Raw genomic sequence first — 14,431 nt, 5'->3', positions numbered from 1 at the left:
CATTAATTTGCGCATCTCCACCAAGTACTCCCTTACACTTCCCAGGTCAGTTTTCATCGTGTCCATACTTTCCTTCACCGTTTTCATTTATTTTTCCACGTTTTCCATCCTATTCTCCATCTTGGGTTTGACCATTCCCTACCTAGCTCTGATACCAAATTGATGGGATCACCAGAAAGTCACACCAACTCAATGAAATATTGTTAATGAGATTCAATAAAACAGCTTAATACTAGGAACTACTGATATGTGTATATATTGATTTGGATTGACAAACTCTGCAAACAGAAAAGAAAATGATAGAGAAAAGAAAAAGTTAGCTAGCACTTCGAGGGTCTAGCAGCCTCCTTTGATTCCAGATTTCATCCTCCTTAGCTAACCACATGTTCTCTCTTAAATACAGCTGAAATCATACTTTCCACACTCCCTTACGTGGAGATTCTTCCTAACTAATTCTAAACCGCATTTCCTTTGCTGCCGCTATCCAGTGAATTTCCCAGGCTGCCCTTTTTCTTCTTCTTGTATACTTTGGTTACAGGAGGCTTATCAGAACACAGGTATCGGGATCACTGTAGACTGGATCTGACAACGAAGGGACTGGTACAGGAGGTTCCTGTCGACGAGAATAAACAATGCGAATTGGAGGTAGTGGACGGACAAGAGGTAGTGCCAAAGGAGGAACAGTACATGGGGGAAGCCTCAGGTGTAGAAGTAGCTGATAGGGATGTGGCAGTGTAGATTAGTAAGTCATCGTCCTCCCCTTGACTTGTATAAGTAGACGAAATATGAAAAAAAAAAAAAAAAAGTGTTTTCTAAGAAAGTAACATCAGGTGATATCAGATATCCATTAAGACTAGGACAATAGCATCGATATCCCTTCCAAAGGCGAGAGTAACCTGGAAAAACGCATTTAAGAGATTTGGGATCTAACTTGGTTACCTGGGGTCGAACATCACAAACAAAACAAGTACTACCAAATATCTTTGGTGCAATAGGAAACAAAGGCTTAGACAGGAAAAGGACACTGTAAAAAGTGGAACCATTCAGAATAGATGAAGACATGCGGTTAATTAGAAAACAGGCCATGGAAACTGCATCGACCCAAAACTATTTAGAAACTTTCATTTGAAATAATAGGACTCGAGTGGTTTCAAGAATGTGCCTATTTTTCCTGTCCGCTATTCCATTTTGGGACGATGTGTCAACACAAGAGGATTGATGAAGAATGTCATGCTGACTCATATAAGACTGAAAAGAACTCGAAAAATATGTTTTGACATTATCGCTTCTTAATGTCTGGACAGAAGTATTAAATTGACTTTTAACTTCAACACAAAAGGCACAAAAATGAGAAAACAACTCAGAACGATTTTTCATTAAATAAAGCCAAGTTACACGAGAGTTGTCATCAACAAAGCTAACAAAATATTTAAATCCAAGTTTAGACATAATAGAACACGGACCCCAAACATCTAAATGAACTAATTCAAAAGGGACACTAGCCCGTTTATTGACTCTTGGACTTAAAGGAAGACGATGTTGTTTAGCAAATTGACATAACTCACAATGTAACGAAGATAAATTATTAAACTGGGTACATAGTTTCTTTAACAATGGCAAAGAAGGTTGTCCTAACTGACAATGCACCTCAAAAGGGGTCGAAATACTGGAACATGCAATGGTTCTGGACACCTGTGTGTCAAGGATGTAGAGCCCTCCAGATTCATGTCCTTTACCAATAGTCTGCCTCGTCGTAAGATCCTAAAACAGGCAATGATCAGGGAAAAATGAGATGCAACATTTAAGAGCACGAGTGAGTTTACTCACATAAATTAAATTAAAATCGAACTGTAGTAGACACAATGCAAAGGATAGGGAAATTAACGGAGTAGGGTTAACAGACCTAGACCCAGACCCATGAACAGAAGAAGTTGACCCATCAGCTAAAGTAACATTAGACGAGGAATTATGTGACTGATATGTTGAAAAGAGACTAGGATTACCTGTGATATGATTTGTGGCACCAAAATCAATGACCCATTTAGAGGATGAGGAAATAAGACATGTATTTGGTTTACTTGACTCGACGAGAGCAGTGATGGAAGTAGATGAGGACTTCAAAGATTCTTGATACTGAGAAAACTTGGCAAACTCATCAGCTGAAATCATAACCGTCTTCTCAGAAGTATCAGTAGCAGCAACATAAGCTGACTGAGTTTTCTGGGCCTTATTTTGCAACTCTCTACACGTGCGCTTTGTATGACCGGGTTCATGACAGTAGTAGCACACAATCCCTCCTAACTCCTGACTCTGATTGTCATGATTATTCGAACCCCCTCCTCTATTATTGCTCTTGTTATATGAACGCCCGGTGTCATTATTCTGACTTACAAGAGCTCTACTCGACTGAACAAATTTTTTGTACGAAGAACCCTAGTAAATACGTCTTAGAGGGAGGTGATCTCAAAACTGGCAAGAACCAAAGATTTAGAAGATTCAAACTCAGAAGGAAGCCCAACTAGGAAACTCATAACCGCCATTTTCTCTCGTTGAGCTGTTTGAACTTTCACATCAGCACTCACCAGTAAAAGGGCATTAAGTTCTTTATATATCCTTTTAAAGTCCATAAAATAGGCCATAAGAGACCTATCTTGTTTCTCAGCACAATAAAAGGCTTTGCATACATAAAAAATATGAGAAACATTCCCTTTCCCAGAATATAAAAAATCTAGATAGTCCATCAACTCTTTCACATATTCGCAATGATTAATTAAACCAAGTACCTCACTGTTGATGGAGTTCCGTATCTACAAGAACAACCAGGCATCCTCTCTCAACCATGTTTGCTTTGAATCGTCTTCAGACGGATCTTTTGTTAGATGATCATCTTTACCAATGCTTCGCAGGTAGAGACGAATTGTCTTACTCCAATCAAAATAGTTATCAGACCCATTAAGCTTATGTTCCGTAATTTTTGACATTACAAGAACCATATCAGTTATAGGCTTATCAGCCATGGTAAGAAGACGAAAAATTGATCTCAACACAAATAAGCCAACACAACTTACAGGCAAAGTTCAACAAACTGACCTCAGCACAAATAGCCAACAAAACTCTTCAAAGAACAAAATCTGATACCAACAGAAATCAACAAAACTGATCTGACTTGGCTGAGATACTGAGGAACTGATGACACAGACTTGCCGAAAATATCAAGATGAAGCCAGGAAGGGTGATCAGAGCACTGTCCTCTGTCACACGCGCCCCTGCATGCCGGCACGTGAAGACTGTCGTAGATGAAAAAGGTGGCGCGTGAGACTCTGGCGGTGCTCCTCCGGTAATCGGACTTCAGGGAATGGTCGATCGACAGGAAGGGCTTCTTCCTAGGCAGGCAGTGAGAAAAAAAAAAAAGGTAACTCTCCAGGGTGACTCACAAATAATGCTCACTTGGGCAGAGAAAAAGAAAACGAAATTGAGAAACAACCTGGCTCTGATACCATGTGAAAAACAGAGAACTGATTGTAATTTTATTATTTGTATTGATAAATTATACATCAATATAGAGGAAAATAAAGAACTAATCTAGGAAACAAATAATCTAACTTCCTATTTTACAGATTTGTTCTTAATATATATTGATTACAATCCTAATATCCTGTTATAGATTTATACACCCTATCATGCAATATCTGTAAGATTTTGCATGATTATCTACAACAATCAACAAGTTGAGAAGTGTTAAAAATCACAACTTCTCCCCAACTTTCGCTCACCCATTCTTAGCCATACCTTATCCAAGAAAATCTAGAGTTTCATACCAATTTTTTTAATCCATTCAAAGATGATTATTCATCAAACATAAAGATCATTGATGGCATAATATTAAAAATTAATAAAAAAAAAAATATGAGAAACATGCATCTGCAAATCAAAGGAAAATTAATTTTGAAAAAAAAAAAAAAACCTAGTAAACAAGACTTACCTTCACAACCATGCCTGTTACAGAAACTGATAAAAATCTTGCAGTGTTAGCAACAACCATCCATTTTCCCTTGCCTAAAGAGCGTGGTTTACAAGTTATAGTTTTCTTTGAGCTTTTACTTGATGGCCGCATAACAACTTCTAAGTCACATCTTAACACTTGTAGTTTGGGATCCTTAGAAATAAAACCAACCCCAAGTTTGACCAAGGACTGACGTAAGCTGAGTTTGATTTCACTAACAAATACAGAATAATCAAAGCCAAAACAAGACAAAGATAAGGCATTTATCTAGTGCTGGAAAATGCATGCCATATATCTAAATGTTTAATTTTCTGTTGATTACACACACATCTCCCTCTCATTTCATGATTACACACAGAAGATGCCAGAAGTATTCAGAGGGATGGAAAAAGCAGAAACAGAACACCTAACACTGTGTCAAAACCTTTCTAATCTTTAAAATTTCTAAATATAATTTTCTTTAATGACAGATTTTTATTTAGAAACAAAAGGGTGATTTCTAAAATTATAATGAATATTTATAAGTTATTTATGGACACATAAATCACAACACCAATTAACAAGTCCCATGATATGCTCTCCTCCTTAGCCAAAGTCTATTTATAGAGCAATAACTTTTTACAATACCAGAATACAGCATTACAATCCAACCACACGATAATTTCTCCATTAGTGTTTAGATTTAAGTACATATGCATCACTGATCAACCAAACTTAAAATAAAGCATGCCCAGTAACATGGATTCGAATCTGAATTTCTCATTCCACCAGGGCTTTCCATCTTTAGCTGCATCAAAAACCAGTTACTAGGATACCAGAACATATTGGCATTCAAATTTCAAGCACCAGAATAATAAAACTCAACAAAAGCATATCTAAACCTGATGATACTTTGCTTCTATGTTCTTGAGTTCCAATTTGTGCAATGACATAATAGGCTGGTGTTCCTATGAAAAAAAATGATAAAATTAAAACAGCTAGCAACCTCTAATAGTTAAAAAGATGTAATGACAAAAAAGTGCCGATCCTACTTTGAGGAGAAAACTTAAGAGATGCAAACATGACTTTCTTACAGCTAAGGGGAGAAAGTACCAATAAAGTTTGTATGTCTAATGCCTGCAGCATTAACAAGAAGTACTTCAAGGATTCCTCGTTTCATTTGTGTGTCTCCGTGTGCATGAAAGATGGAATACATAATAGTGGCAGTTTTGCAAGCTCACTTTATTCAACAGTGAACCTATTGTAAGAACAATTTAAAGTATCTCTAATCCATTTCCAAAATTAATGCCTGTCAAACTATAACTGCTTAGACAATTAATTTTAAGTTATATTTTTCCATTAATCAGATGTAAGACAATTAACATGGTTTATGCTTGCCTAATCACACCTTTCAATATTTAAGTGTTCGTATTATCTTCCATTTGATATAAGTTATAGAATTGAGAATTTAAGGAGAGTATCTACATTTTCTTCGTTCTTCTTGTAGGAAGGGAACAGTAATGTAAAACTAGATGTTTCAAATTTCTCCGGAATCTAACGTAGCTCATTGTCTTCCTAAAACAATAGAAGCAATTGAAATTTATTAAAGAACGAATTAAAAAGGTAGAAGATAATAAAAAACCGAGATGTAGAAAAAATTACTAATAATGTAACAATAATGAAATTACAAGAATAAGAATCAAAACCAAAAGAGTGAAGCACCTTGATAGAACCTGACCTGCAAATCAACCAGTAATACCAACAATCTATCCAACAATTCACAACCAACAATCACAATCAGTAAAGAAATACCTTGTTGTATTAATATCCAAACAAAACATTACATCCAGTGAAGATACACCCAGAAGCCATGTCCTATCAACAACTCAATTCTGTCCGTGACCACAAAGGGACTGTAAAATCGCGAGCTAAGTTTCTCATTATATCGATGGGCTAAAGATCGTAATCTGTATAGTTGTAACTTCAAATACACAGATTCCCCTATCTCAAATGTAACCTCTCGGCGACAGCAATTAGCATAAGTCTTCATGCGGTTTTGAGCCTTGAGAAGATTTGCCTTTAACTCCTCAATAATCTGGTTGCGTTGCTAAAGTTGCCGGTCAACTTCTTCAACTGGAGAAGTGTGGTCCGCATAGCGTAACACCGTTGGAGGTTCACAGCCATAGAGAGCCTTAAAGGGACACATCCCCGTGGAGCTATGATAAGTGGTGTTGAACCAAAATTCTGCCCATGGAACCCATTTTGGCCACTGTTGTGGTTGGCTATTAACAAAGCATCGGAGGTATGCCTCCAACCAACGGTTTACCACCTCCGTTTGACCATCCGTCTGCGGATGGTAGGCTGACTCATGTGCAAATGGGTCCCTAACTGTTTAAATAATTCGGCCCAAAAATTGCTCATGAAAACCCTATCTCGATCTGAAACAATGGTATGGGGAAACCTATGCAACCGGACTACCTCTTTGATAAACAGATCAGCGACCACTTTGGCTGTGTACGGGTGTTTAAGAGTGACAAATGGCTATATTTTGTCAAACGATCAACCCCAACCAGAATAGTATCAACCCCATTCGCTTTGGGCAGCCCCATAATAAAGTCCATAGAGACATCATCCCACACTTGGTTAGGAATAGGCAATGGTTGAAGCAGACCCGCTGGACTTAATGCGTCATATTTATTTTGTTGATAGATGCGGCAAGCGACTACAAATTCTTTGATATCTTTCTTCATTCCCTCCCAAAACACCACATTCGTGATTCACTTATATGTTTGAAAGAACCCATAATGGCCCCCAATAGGTGAAGTATGAAACTCCTGTAATATTTTCTGGATGTGAGGCTCTGATTTAGGTAGCACTAACATGTTATGGTACAGTAGATGGCGTCCCACCAATCTGAAATGAGAGTGGATGTTCGGGTCAATCAGTAGCTGTTGTATAATCCCACGTAACTTGTCATCTTGCTGAATGGCATCTTCTAAACTGTCTAGTCCCGAAAAACAACCCATAGAAATAGCATGATGTTCAACAGTGTCAGACATCCTAGAAAGAGCGTCTACTGCCTTATTTTGTGGTCCCGGTTTATATTGAATGATGAAATCTAATCCCAATAGCTTGATAACCCACTTTTGTTGATTCTCACTTAACAATTTCTGGTCTGTTAAGAAATGGAGACTCCGCTGATCTGTCCGAATAACAAAGCGTCTTCCCAAAAGATAATGTCGCCATTTTTGCACAGCCAAAACTATAGCCATTAATTCCCGCTCATAGACTGATTTCAGTTTGGAATTGATAGACAAACCTTTGCTGAGGAAGGCAATAGGTCGCCCTTCTTGCATCAACACAACCCCTAACCCACTTCCCGAAGCATCAGTCTCTATAATAAATTCTTGAGTGAAATTTGGCATCCGTAAGACTGAGACACTGGTCATTATTCTTTTTAACTCTTCGAAAGCTCGTTGAGCTGCTGTATTCCACACAAAAGAGTCTTTCTTTAGTAGGGCAATGAGTGGAAGAGCTATCTTACCATAATCGCGAACAAAACGGCGATAGTACCCTGTTAGCCCAAGAAACCCTCTGAGTGCCCTGATGTCTTTTGGTTCTGGCCATTTAGTGATGCTGTCTATCTTGGAGGGGGTCAGCTGCCACACCTTTAGCTGAAACCACATGCCCCAAATATTCTAACTAGGGTTGCCCGAATTAACACTTCTTCTTATTTACCACCAACTGATTCTCTAATAATACCTGCAAAATAATGCTTAAATGCTTCGCATGTGCGTCTATCTCCCTACTAGAAATCAGTATATCGTCGAAGAATACTAGCAAAAATTTACTTAAATAAGGCCTGAAGACATCATTCATTACTGCTTGAAAATTTGTCGATGCATTGGTAAGGCTGAAAGGCATTACTAGAAATTCATAGTGCCCTTCGTGTGTCCGAAAAGCAGTCTTGTGCTTGTCTTCTGGTTTCACTTTGATTTGATGATATCCTGATTTCAAATCGAGTTTAGAAAACACTGTTGCTCTTTCTAACTCATCAAACAATTCATCGATAGTTGGAATTGAAAATTTATCCGAAACTGTCACCTTGTTAACTGCCCGATAATCCACACAGAATCTCTACCCTCCATCCTTCTTTTTCACCAATAAAATGAGGCTTGAGAACGGGTTGATGCTCGGTTTTATGATTCCCAAAGCCAACATTTCCTTGACCATGCATTCTATTTCATTTTTCTGATAGTAAGGGTACTTGTATAGCCTAAGGTTTGGCGGCTGTGTTCTTGGAACTAACTGAATGGCATGATCTCTTGACCTGGCAAGTGGTAACCCGAGAAATGGATCGAAGACTCGGCTAAATTTCACCAATACCTCCAGCAGTCTGTCGTCGATGTTCCCATTTTTTTCACATTGTGTCTGAATTTGCCCGAACTCTATCAAACACCCCTGCCCTTCACACTGCAATGCCTTAATCATCACCTTGAGGGATACCATGGTTTTGTTAAAAGATGGATCCCCATATAAACAAACTGTCTAGTCTCCCAGCTTGAACCTCATGGTTTGCTTTCTCCAATCCGTAATAGTCTCGCCTAAAGAGTCAAGCCATGCAATACCCAAAACTACGTCAGCATTGCTTATGTCAAATGGGAAAAAATTTTGAATAATCGTCAACCCTTGTAACTCCATACACACATCCCTACATTCTCCTTCACACCTCACACTATACCCATCACCTACTCTGACCCCGAAGGACTAAGTCCTTACCACTGATATTCCCAACCGTTCAACCACCTTTGAACTAATAAAATTTTGGGAAGCCCCACTATCAATCAACACAATCAATTCCTTACCTTGGATTCTTCCCTTGAGCTTCATTGTCTTCGGACCATGAATCCCCACCACTGAACTAAGAGAAAGCTCAACATTTTCCTGTTGTAGCTCTGTTCCTATTTCGACAGTTTCTCCACCCCCAATCAGATCTGGGTCATCTTTTTCTTCATCAATCATGATGATTTGGAATTGTTTCTCACCACATTTATGCCCAATTGAACACTTACCGTCGCACCTAAAACAAATTCCCTTCTCTCTTTTCCTTTGGATTTCTGCATCTGTCATTCGACGGAAAGGGAACTCTCGCCGTTGGAAATTCTGTAGTTCGAATGGCCGAAAAGATGTCGCCGGTGGGTCAAAAGTGGCGAAGTTGGTCGACGAGCCATGTATGGAAGACTCCGGTGGTCGTCGACTAAAATGGGAAGTGGAATTAGATCTTAGGGATTCAACTGAATTGGAAAATTTTAGGTTATTTTCAAATCGGGTCGGGTTGGGATTGTCGAATCGGGTCACACTCTTGGATCCATGGCTGCTGGACCCATATGAAAACCCAGTGAAGCCTTGTTTGCTCCCACTTGGGCTTCTTCTAAAGCCTGGTTTCTCTCTTCTATTATCTAGGCTAACTCAATTATTTGGGTTAAAGAATTTGGTTGGGCCAGACGAACTTCAGCCCTAATCTCTACTTTCAGCCCATCCACAAAGGCAGCCTGCAGTATTTCTTCCTTCTCCCCTACCAAAAGTGTTGCTACTGCTTCAAACTGACGATGAAACTCCACCACTGAACCAGTTTGTTTCATTGCCATTAAAGATTCATATAGGTTGAGCTCTTGTGATCCACTAAATCGCTGAAGTAGTGCCAACTTAAACATAGCCCACAAGCTTGTCAGCGTTCTGGATTCAGTCCACTAGAACCAATTTATAGCTTCACCTTCCATACAGACAACTGTCGCTGTCAACTTTCCTCCCTCCGATATTCCATTGAGACTAAAGTAACGCTCTACTCTAAAGATCCATCCGTAAGGATCTTCACCGGAAAATATTGGCATCTCCAATTTTCGTCCCCCCATTTCACTGCAACTTTGGCTACTGTTCCCAGACCCACTGGCTCCATTTTGGTTTTCTTCTTGGTGAGATTAGGCATTTTCTGCGGAGTGCATCTCTACTCTACCAGCCTCTTCCTCATTCTTTCGTCGCACCCAGGACTGTAACTCAACCAAACATTCTCGGATAGTACCCATTTCCACTCCCAACTTTGTAACCTCTCTCTCTATATTATCCATTCTAGAATCCATCATTGTCAAGACCATTACCTAGACCACGGTGCTCTGATACCAATTGATTGAACCTGACCTACAAATCAACTAGTAATACCAACAATCTATCCAACAATTCACAACCAATAATCACAATCAGTAAAGAAATACCCTGTTGTATTAATATCCAAACAGAACATTACATCCAGTGAAGATACACCCAGAAGCCATGTCCTATCAACAACTCAATATACAAATAACACTAAAATGAATAAAAAGTACACTAAGAAAATGATAAACGAAAGATTGACTTCGAGGGTCAGCCACCTCCCTTCCAACCTTAACTTTTCTATTCTGAATATCCCTCTTTCTCTCCCCTCTCTCTTTTTATTCTCTCCTGACACCTTTTTGCTCCTAACTGAATTCCTCCTACATCCAATCATATCAGGCCATCTGTCCTCCCCTAACAAATCCTAACCTCCTACATAACAAATTTCAGCAAATATTCCTCTACTTCTTACCACTACCCTTCCTACAGTAGACCAGCCCTTTTAGTTGCTCATCACACCTTTGGAAATACAAAAATTGCAATACGTTTCTTGTTAAGACTAATATCCCATCAAATAGTGACATTGTCCTTGCTTTGGGATTCTTTCATCATCTATATCAAAATTTAGACAATCAGATTTTTGCACAGTATATTATAACAAAGAGCTCATATGAATAAAAACTCCGAAAAAACTTATCAAATCAGAAATAATCGCCATAAATCATGATGCATATAGTCAGCTTCAAGCTTGATAAGTGGTGCAAATACATTTTGATACTGCAAGAGAAAGCGATTCAAGGTTAATAGCCATGAGACTAATTGCAATTTCTTCCAATATTTTCATTTGATACACCAAACCAAAATTTTAAATTATTTATCAACAGAGAAACCTGATATGGATCTTCATACTTCAAGGCCACAGGTTGAGGTTCATCATCCACACCAGGCTTCTCAAGATCTTCAACGGTAGCATCAGGATTTGTCTTCCAAAGTTCTTCTACCTTGTTAATTTGTCGAGCACTAATCTGATGTGCCCTCAACTGCTCCTGCTCAGATGGGATCTGTGAAGAGCAAACATGTTAGCAAGTCTAAGAATGAAGGACTAAAATCAATAACAAAAAGAAAAATACCTACCTTAATAAGCCCTTGCAAGAAACACCTACCATCAATCAAGGGGCACCACTGACTCAGATCCCAATTCATGTCCTTCAATGCATTTACATTCAAGCAATGTTCCCTACAGAGAAGACCAATAACACTTTCCGTCTTAGCTGATATAAATCCAAGAAGGAATACATTTCGGCATCCACAATTGTAGCATTCAGGGATAGTCTCTTCCAAAGGATTGTCCTTATGAAGGCAGACTTCCTTGTGTTTTGCTCGAACCTACAAGAGAACCCACGAAAATCAATATGGGCCACCAAAATCCTGATCTCTCAGCTATATGATTAATGTATAATCCCAAAAAAAAAAAATGATTGATGTACCCATCCACAAAAAATCATCAACGTATTAAAGTGCCAACTGTGGTTCAAGGGGAATTCAATCTTACATTCTCCAAAACAATAGGGTTATCATATAAGGGTTCTAATAAAATTACATACAAAACATATGAGACCTAAGGAATTGAAGCAGCCCCCAACAAATACGAGAAAAGCCATAAAAGAAAGTCCAAGTCTAAAATGATTCGAAGATAAAAGCAATCCCAGATGCTCTAGGAAACATATACACAGAAAGTTCATGAACCAGAGAACCATGTAGACGATTAGCAGAACATGTCACATAGCTTCACTAAATTAAGCCAATGAAACCACAAACCATATCCACTTTCAATCAAAGATACCTAGCATTTAAGTGAATTGCTCTACCCAAACAATCAAAAAACATTTCATTAAATCTTAAAAGTTTATTGACGCCCTGAAACAAGTCGAGCATTAGCAGAATACACAAACATATCACAAAAAAAAAAAAAAAAAGTACACAAAAGCAATTATAAACACTGCAGAACACCGAGCCTTCATCCAGAAACAAACTAGTAAAAACCCACTGGACCCACATCAGAAAATGAGCGAATGAAGACATAAATTAAAGTTGGCTAAGCAAATAAGCAAGAAGAAAGATCATAAACACGGAGATATTTTTCACATAGCATTCTTTAGCAAGTATATCATCGAAGTAATGGTGTAGAGCCTCCAATGCCTCCGATTACAACATTGGAAAGAATACTAAAAGGAGAAAGAAGGTTTAAGTCTTACAGAGTATCTCAATTGACTAATTCACCTGCTAAAAAATGAGAGGAGGATAGGAATCCATGGGAATCAACAAAATTGAATTGATTCAATGGGGGAGAATAGGATTTGTTTGGGTTTTGGTTTGGAAAAGAAGAAAAGAGCCGTTGGAGTTACCATTGAGGTGTGCAGGAGAAGTTGCTCTTATATAACGGAGGAAGTGAACTTTGGGTTGTCAAATTCAACAAATCCAACGGTTATTTTTGCATGTGACTTTTTAAGTGGAGATATTCAACTCTTGGATTAGCTTATTTAACATTACCAATTTTCAATTAGTTTATTCAACATCAAACTATATGATTTAACGTGGTTTAGTATTTTATAAATTCAAGATATTGAATATGATAAACATCAAATACTTGATATTTTTCATTAAAAGAAATGAAATCAATTAATATGATTTTATGGTTATTTTTGTATTTATTTGCCTTTTAAAATAATGAGCCTTATATATATATAGCATCACATTTTTAACAGTTTAATTAGATGTTCAATTGTCCACCCCAAAGGTTTGATATTATTTCAGGATTTATCGTTTATGAATCTCACTAGAATTACATAATCAAATATAGCAACAAGTTTCATCATAGCCCAACCCAATTATTGATATGTGGGCGCCGGTGACCTCAATTCTCTTTTTTTCGTTATTAGGGTGTTTTTTTTTTTTTTTTGTTTTTTTTTTTTTGCGCTTTGCCCATCTTGTATTTGTATTAACGTTTCTGTGTTCGACTCAACTTATTTATTTTTCTCCTATTTTATATTATATTATTTTTAAATTTGCCCATCTAAAGGTAATTCCAAGGTCCAACCCTATATCATATAACAAGTTTTGAACCAGGCTCTTTAGCAGACAAAAAAGATAACTGAGCAAATAAAATTATAAAAGGCCAATTATAAAGAGAAAATATAGGAAGAAATAAGAATTAAAGATACAATCTTTGTTAGTCAAATTTATGTATTTTCTGAGACTCTCATGTGCATAAAGTCTTCAATTATTGCAATGTCGCCTACACATAAAAATCATAATACTTACAGTACCGAGTTAATAATTCACTTGACACTTAATTTCACAAACCCTTGTTCAATATTATCTCCAATGATTTAACAAACAAACTTACATACGGACCGTGATTACAACATTACTCTCCCGAAGCAAATTCTTTCTGACCACAAGAGTATTAAGTATATAGAAGACTCGCAAACAAAGAACTGCAAAGAGAATTCACAGGGAGTGACTGAGGCATACTTGATTGCCTGGAATATATGCATCCTTCTCTTTCCAGCAAGAGGTAAATCAATCGCAAACCGCAAGAATTAATTATTTTGTTTCTTTTTATTTTATTTTTTTAATGAACTGGATACAAAATTTGGATGTGCTATTTTTAATGGGATGGTCAAAAATAGAGAAAGAGTTTTGCTGAGCACTGATCTGACGTGCCCTCAACTGCTCCTGCTCAGATGGGATCTGTGAAGAGCAAACATGTTAGCAAGTCTTAAGAATAAAGGACTAAAATCAATAACAAAAAGAAAAATACCAACCTTAACAAGCCATTGCAAGAAACACCTATCATCAATCAAGGGGCACCACTGACCCAGATTCCAATTCATGTCCTTCAGTGCATTTACATTCAAGCAAGGTTCCTACAGAGAAGAACAATAACACTTTACCTCTTAGCTGATATAAATCCAAGAAGGAATACATTTTGGTATCCACAGTTGTAGCATTCAAGGATAGTCTCTTCCAAAGGACTGTCCTTATGAAGGCAGACTTCCTTGTGTTTTGCTCGAACCTACAAGAGAACCCACCAAAATCAATAGGGGCCACCAAAATCCTGATCTCTCAGCTATATCACAAATCCAATTAGCATACTTGATTGCACCCAGTTGAGCACACGCTGAAATAACACCAACCAAAGTAACTTCATCTGTTTCAACACCAGTATTTTGCGTGCTCTCAAAATGTTCGGAGGCCTAAATCCTGATCTCTCAGCTATATCATTAATGTATAATCCCA

At 37.8% G+C, this 14,431-nt stretch overlaps 1 protein-coding gene and 1 long non-coding RNA gene across 4 annotated transcripts; both read right to left on the bottom strand.

Moving 5' to 3' along the window:
* Window positions 1-10,169: 10,169 nt before the first annotated feature.
* On the bottom strand, window positions 10,170-12,521 carry LOC116116933 (regulator of nonsense transcripts 1 homolog). Of its 3 annotated transcripts, none has more exons than XR_004125895.1 (4): window positions 12,385-12,521; window positions 11,293-11,515; window positions 11,020-11,190; window positions 10,170-10,906 (listed from the first exon to the last, which is right to left on the bottom strand). XR_004125895.1 is itself a non-coding variant. In XM_031402968.1 (4 exons), exons 2-4 carry the CDS (start codon window positions 11,330-11,332, stop codon window positions 10,826-10,828), a joined length of 321 nt encoding a protein of 106 aa, XP_031258828.1. In that variant the 5' UTR covers window positions 11,333-11,515; window positions 12,385-12,521; the 3' UTR covers window positions 10,175-10,825. The 3 variants fall into 3 exon arrangements, 2 of the variants coding, with proteins under 2 accessions (XP_031258828.1, XP_031258829.1); XM_031402968.1 differs by having other exon boundaries at window positions 10,175-10,906; window positions 11,264-11,515; XM_031402969.1 differs by having other exon boundaries at window positions 10,175-10,906; window positions 11,264-11,515; window positions 12,410-12,515.
* A 1,308-nt stretch (window positions 12,522-13,829) lies between these two features.
* LOC116116941 lies at window positions 13,830-14,222 on the bottom strand. Its single transcript, XR_004125900.1, has 2 exons — window positions 13,957-14,222; window positions 13,830-13,882 (listed from the first exon to the last, which is right to left on the bottom strand). It is a non-coding gene; the product is annotated as an uncharacterized LOC116116941 (long non-coding RNA).
* Between the last annotated feature and the right edge of the window lie 209 nt (window positions 14,223-14,431).

The sequence above is a fragment of the Pistacia vera genome, unplaced genomic scaffold (assembly GCF_008641045.1).
Source record: "Pistacia vera cultivar Batoury unplaced genomic scaffold, PisVer_v2 Contig79, whole genome shotgun sequence".
NCBI lineage: Eukaryota > Viridiplantae > Streptophyta > Magnoliopsida > Sapindales > Anacardiaceae > Pistacia > Pistacia vera.
This window is presented reverse-complemented; position numbering and strand designations above follow the sequence as displayed.

Coding starts and splice junctions, on each gene's coding strand:
- LOC116116933 (XM_031402968.1), bottom strand. CDS start 11,332: ATGAATTGGGATCTGAGTCAGTGGTGCCCCTTGATTGATGGTAGGTGT. Junction 11,191..11,263: donor TCTTGCAAGGGCTTATTAAG/GTAGGTATTTTT, acceptor TGCTCTTCACAG/ATCCCATCTGAGCAGGAGCA. Junction 10,907..11,019: donor AGTATGAAGATCCATATCAG/GTTTCTCTGTTG, acceptor TTTCTCTTGCAG/TATCAAAATGTATTTGCACC.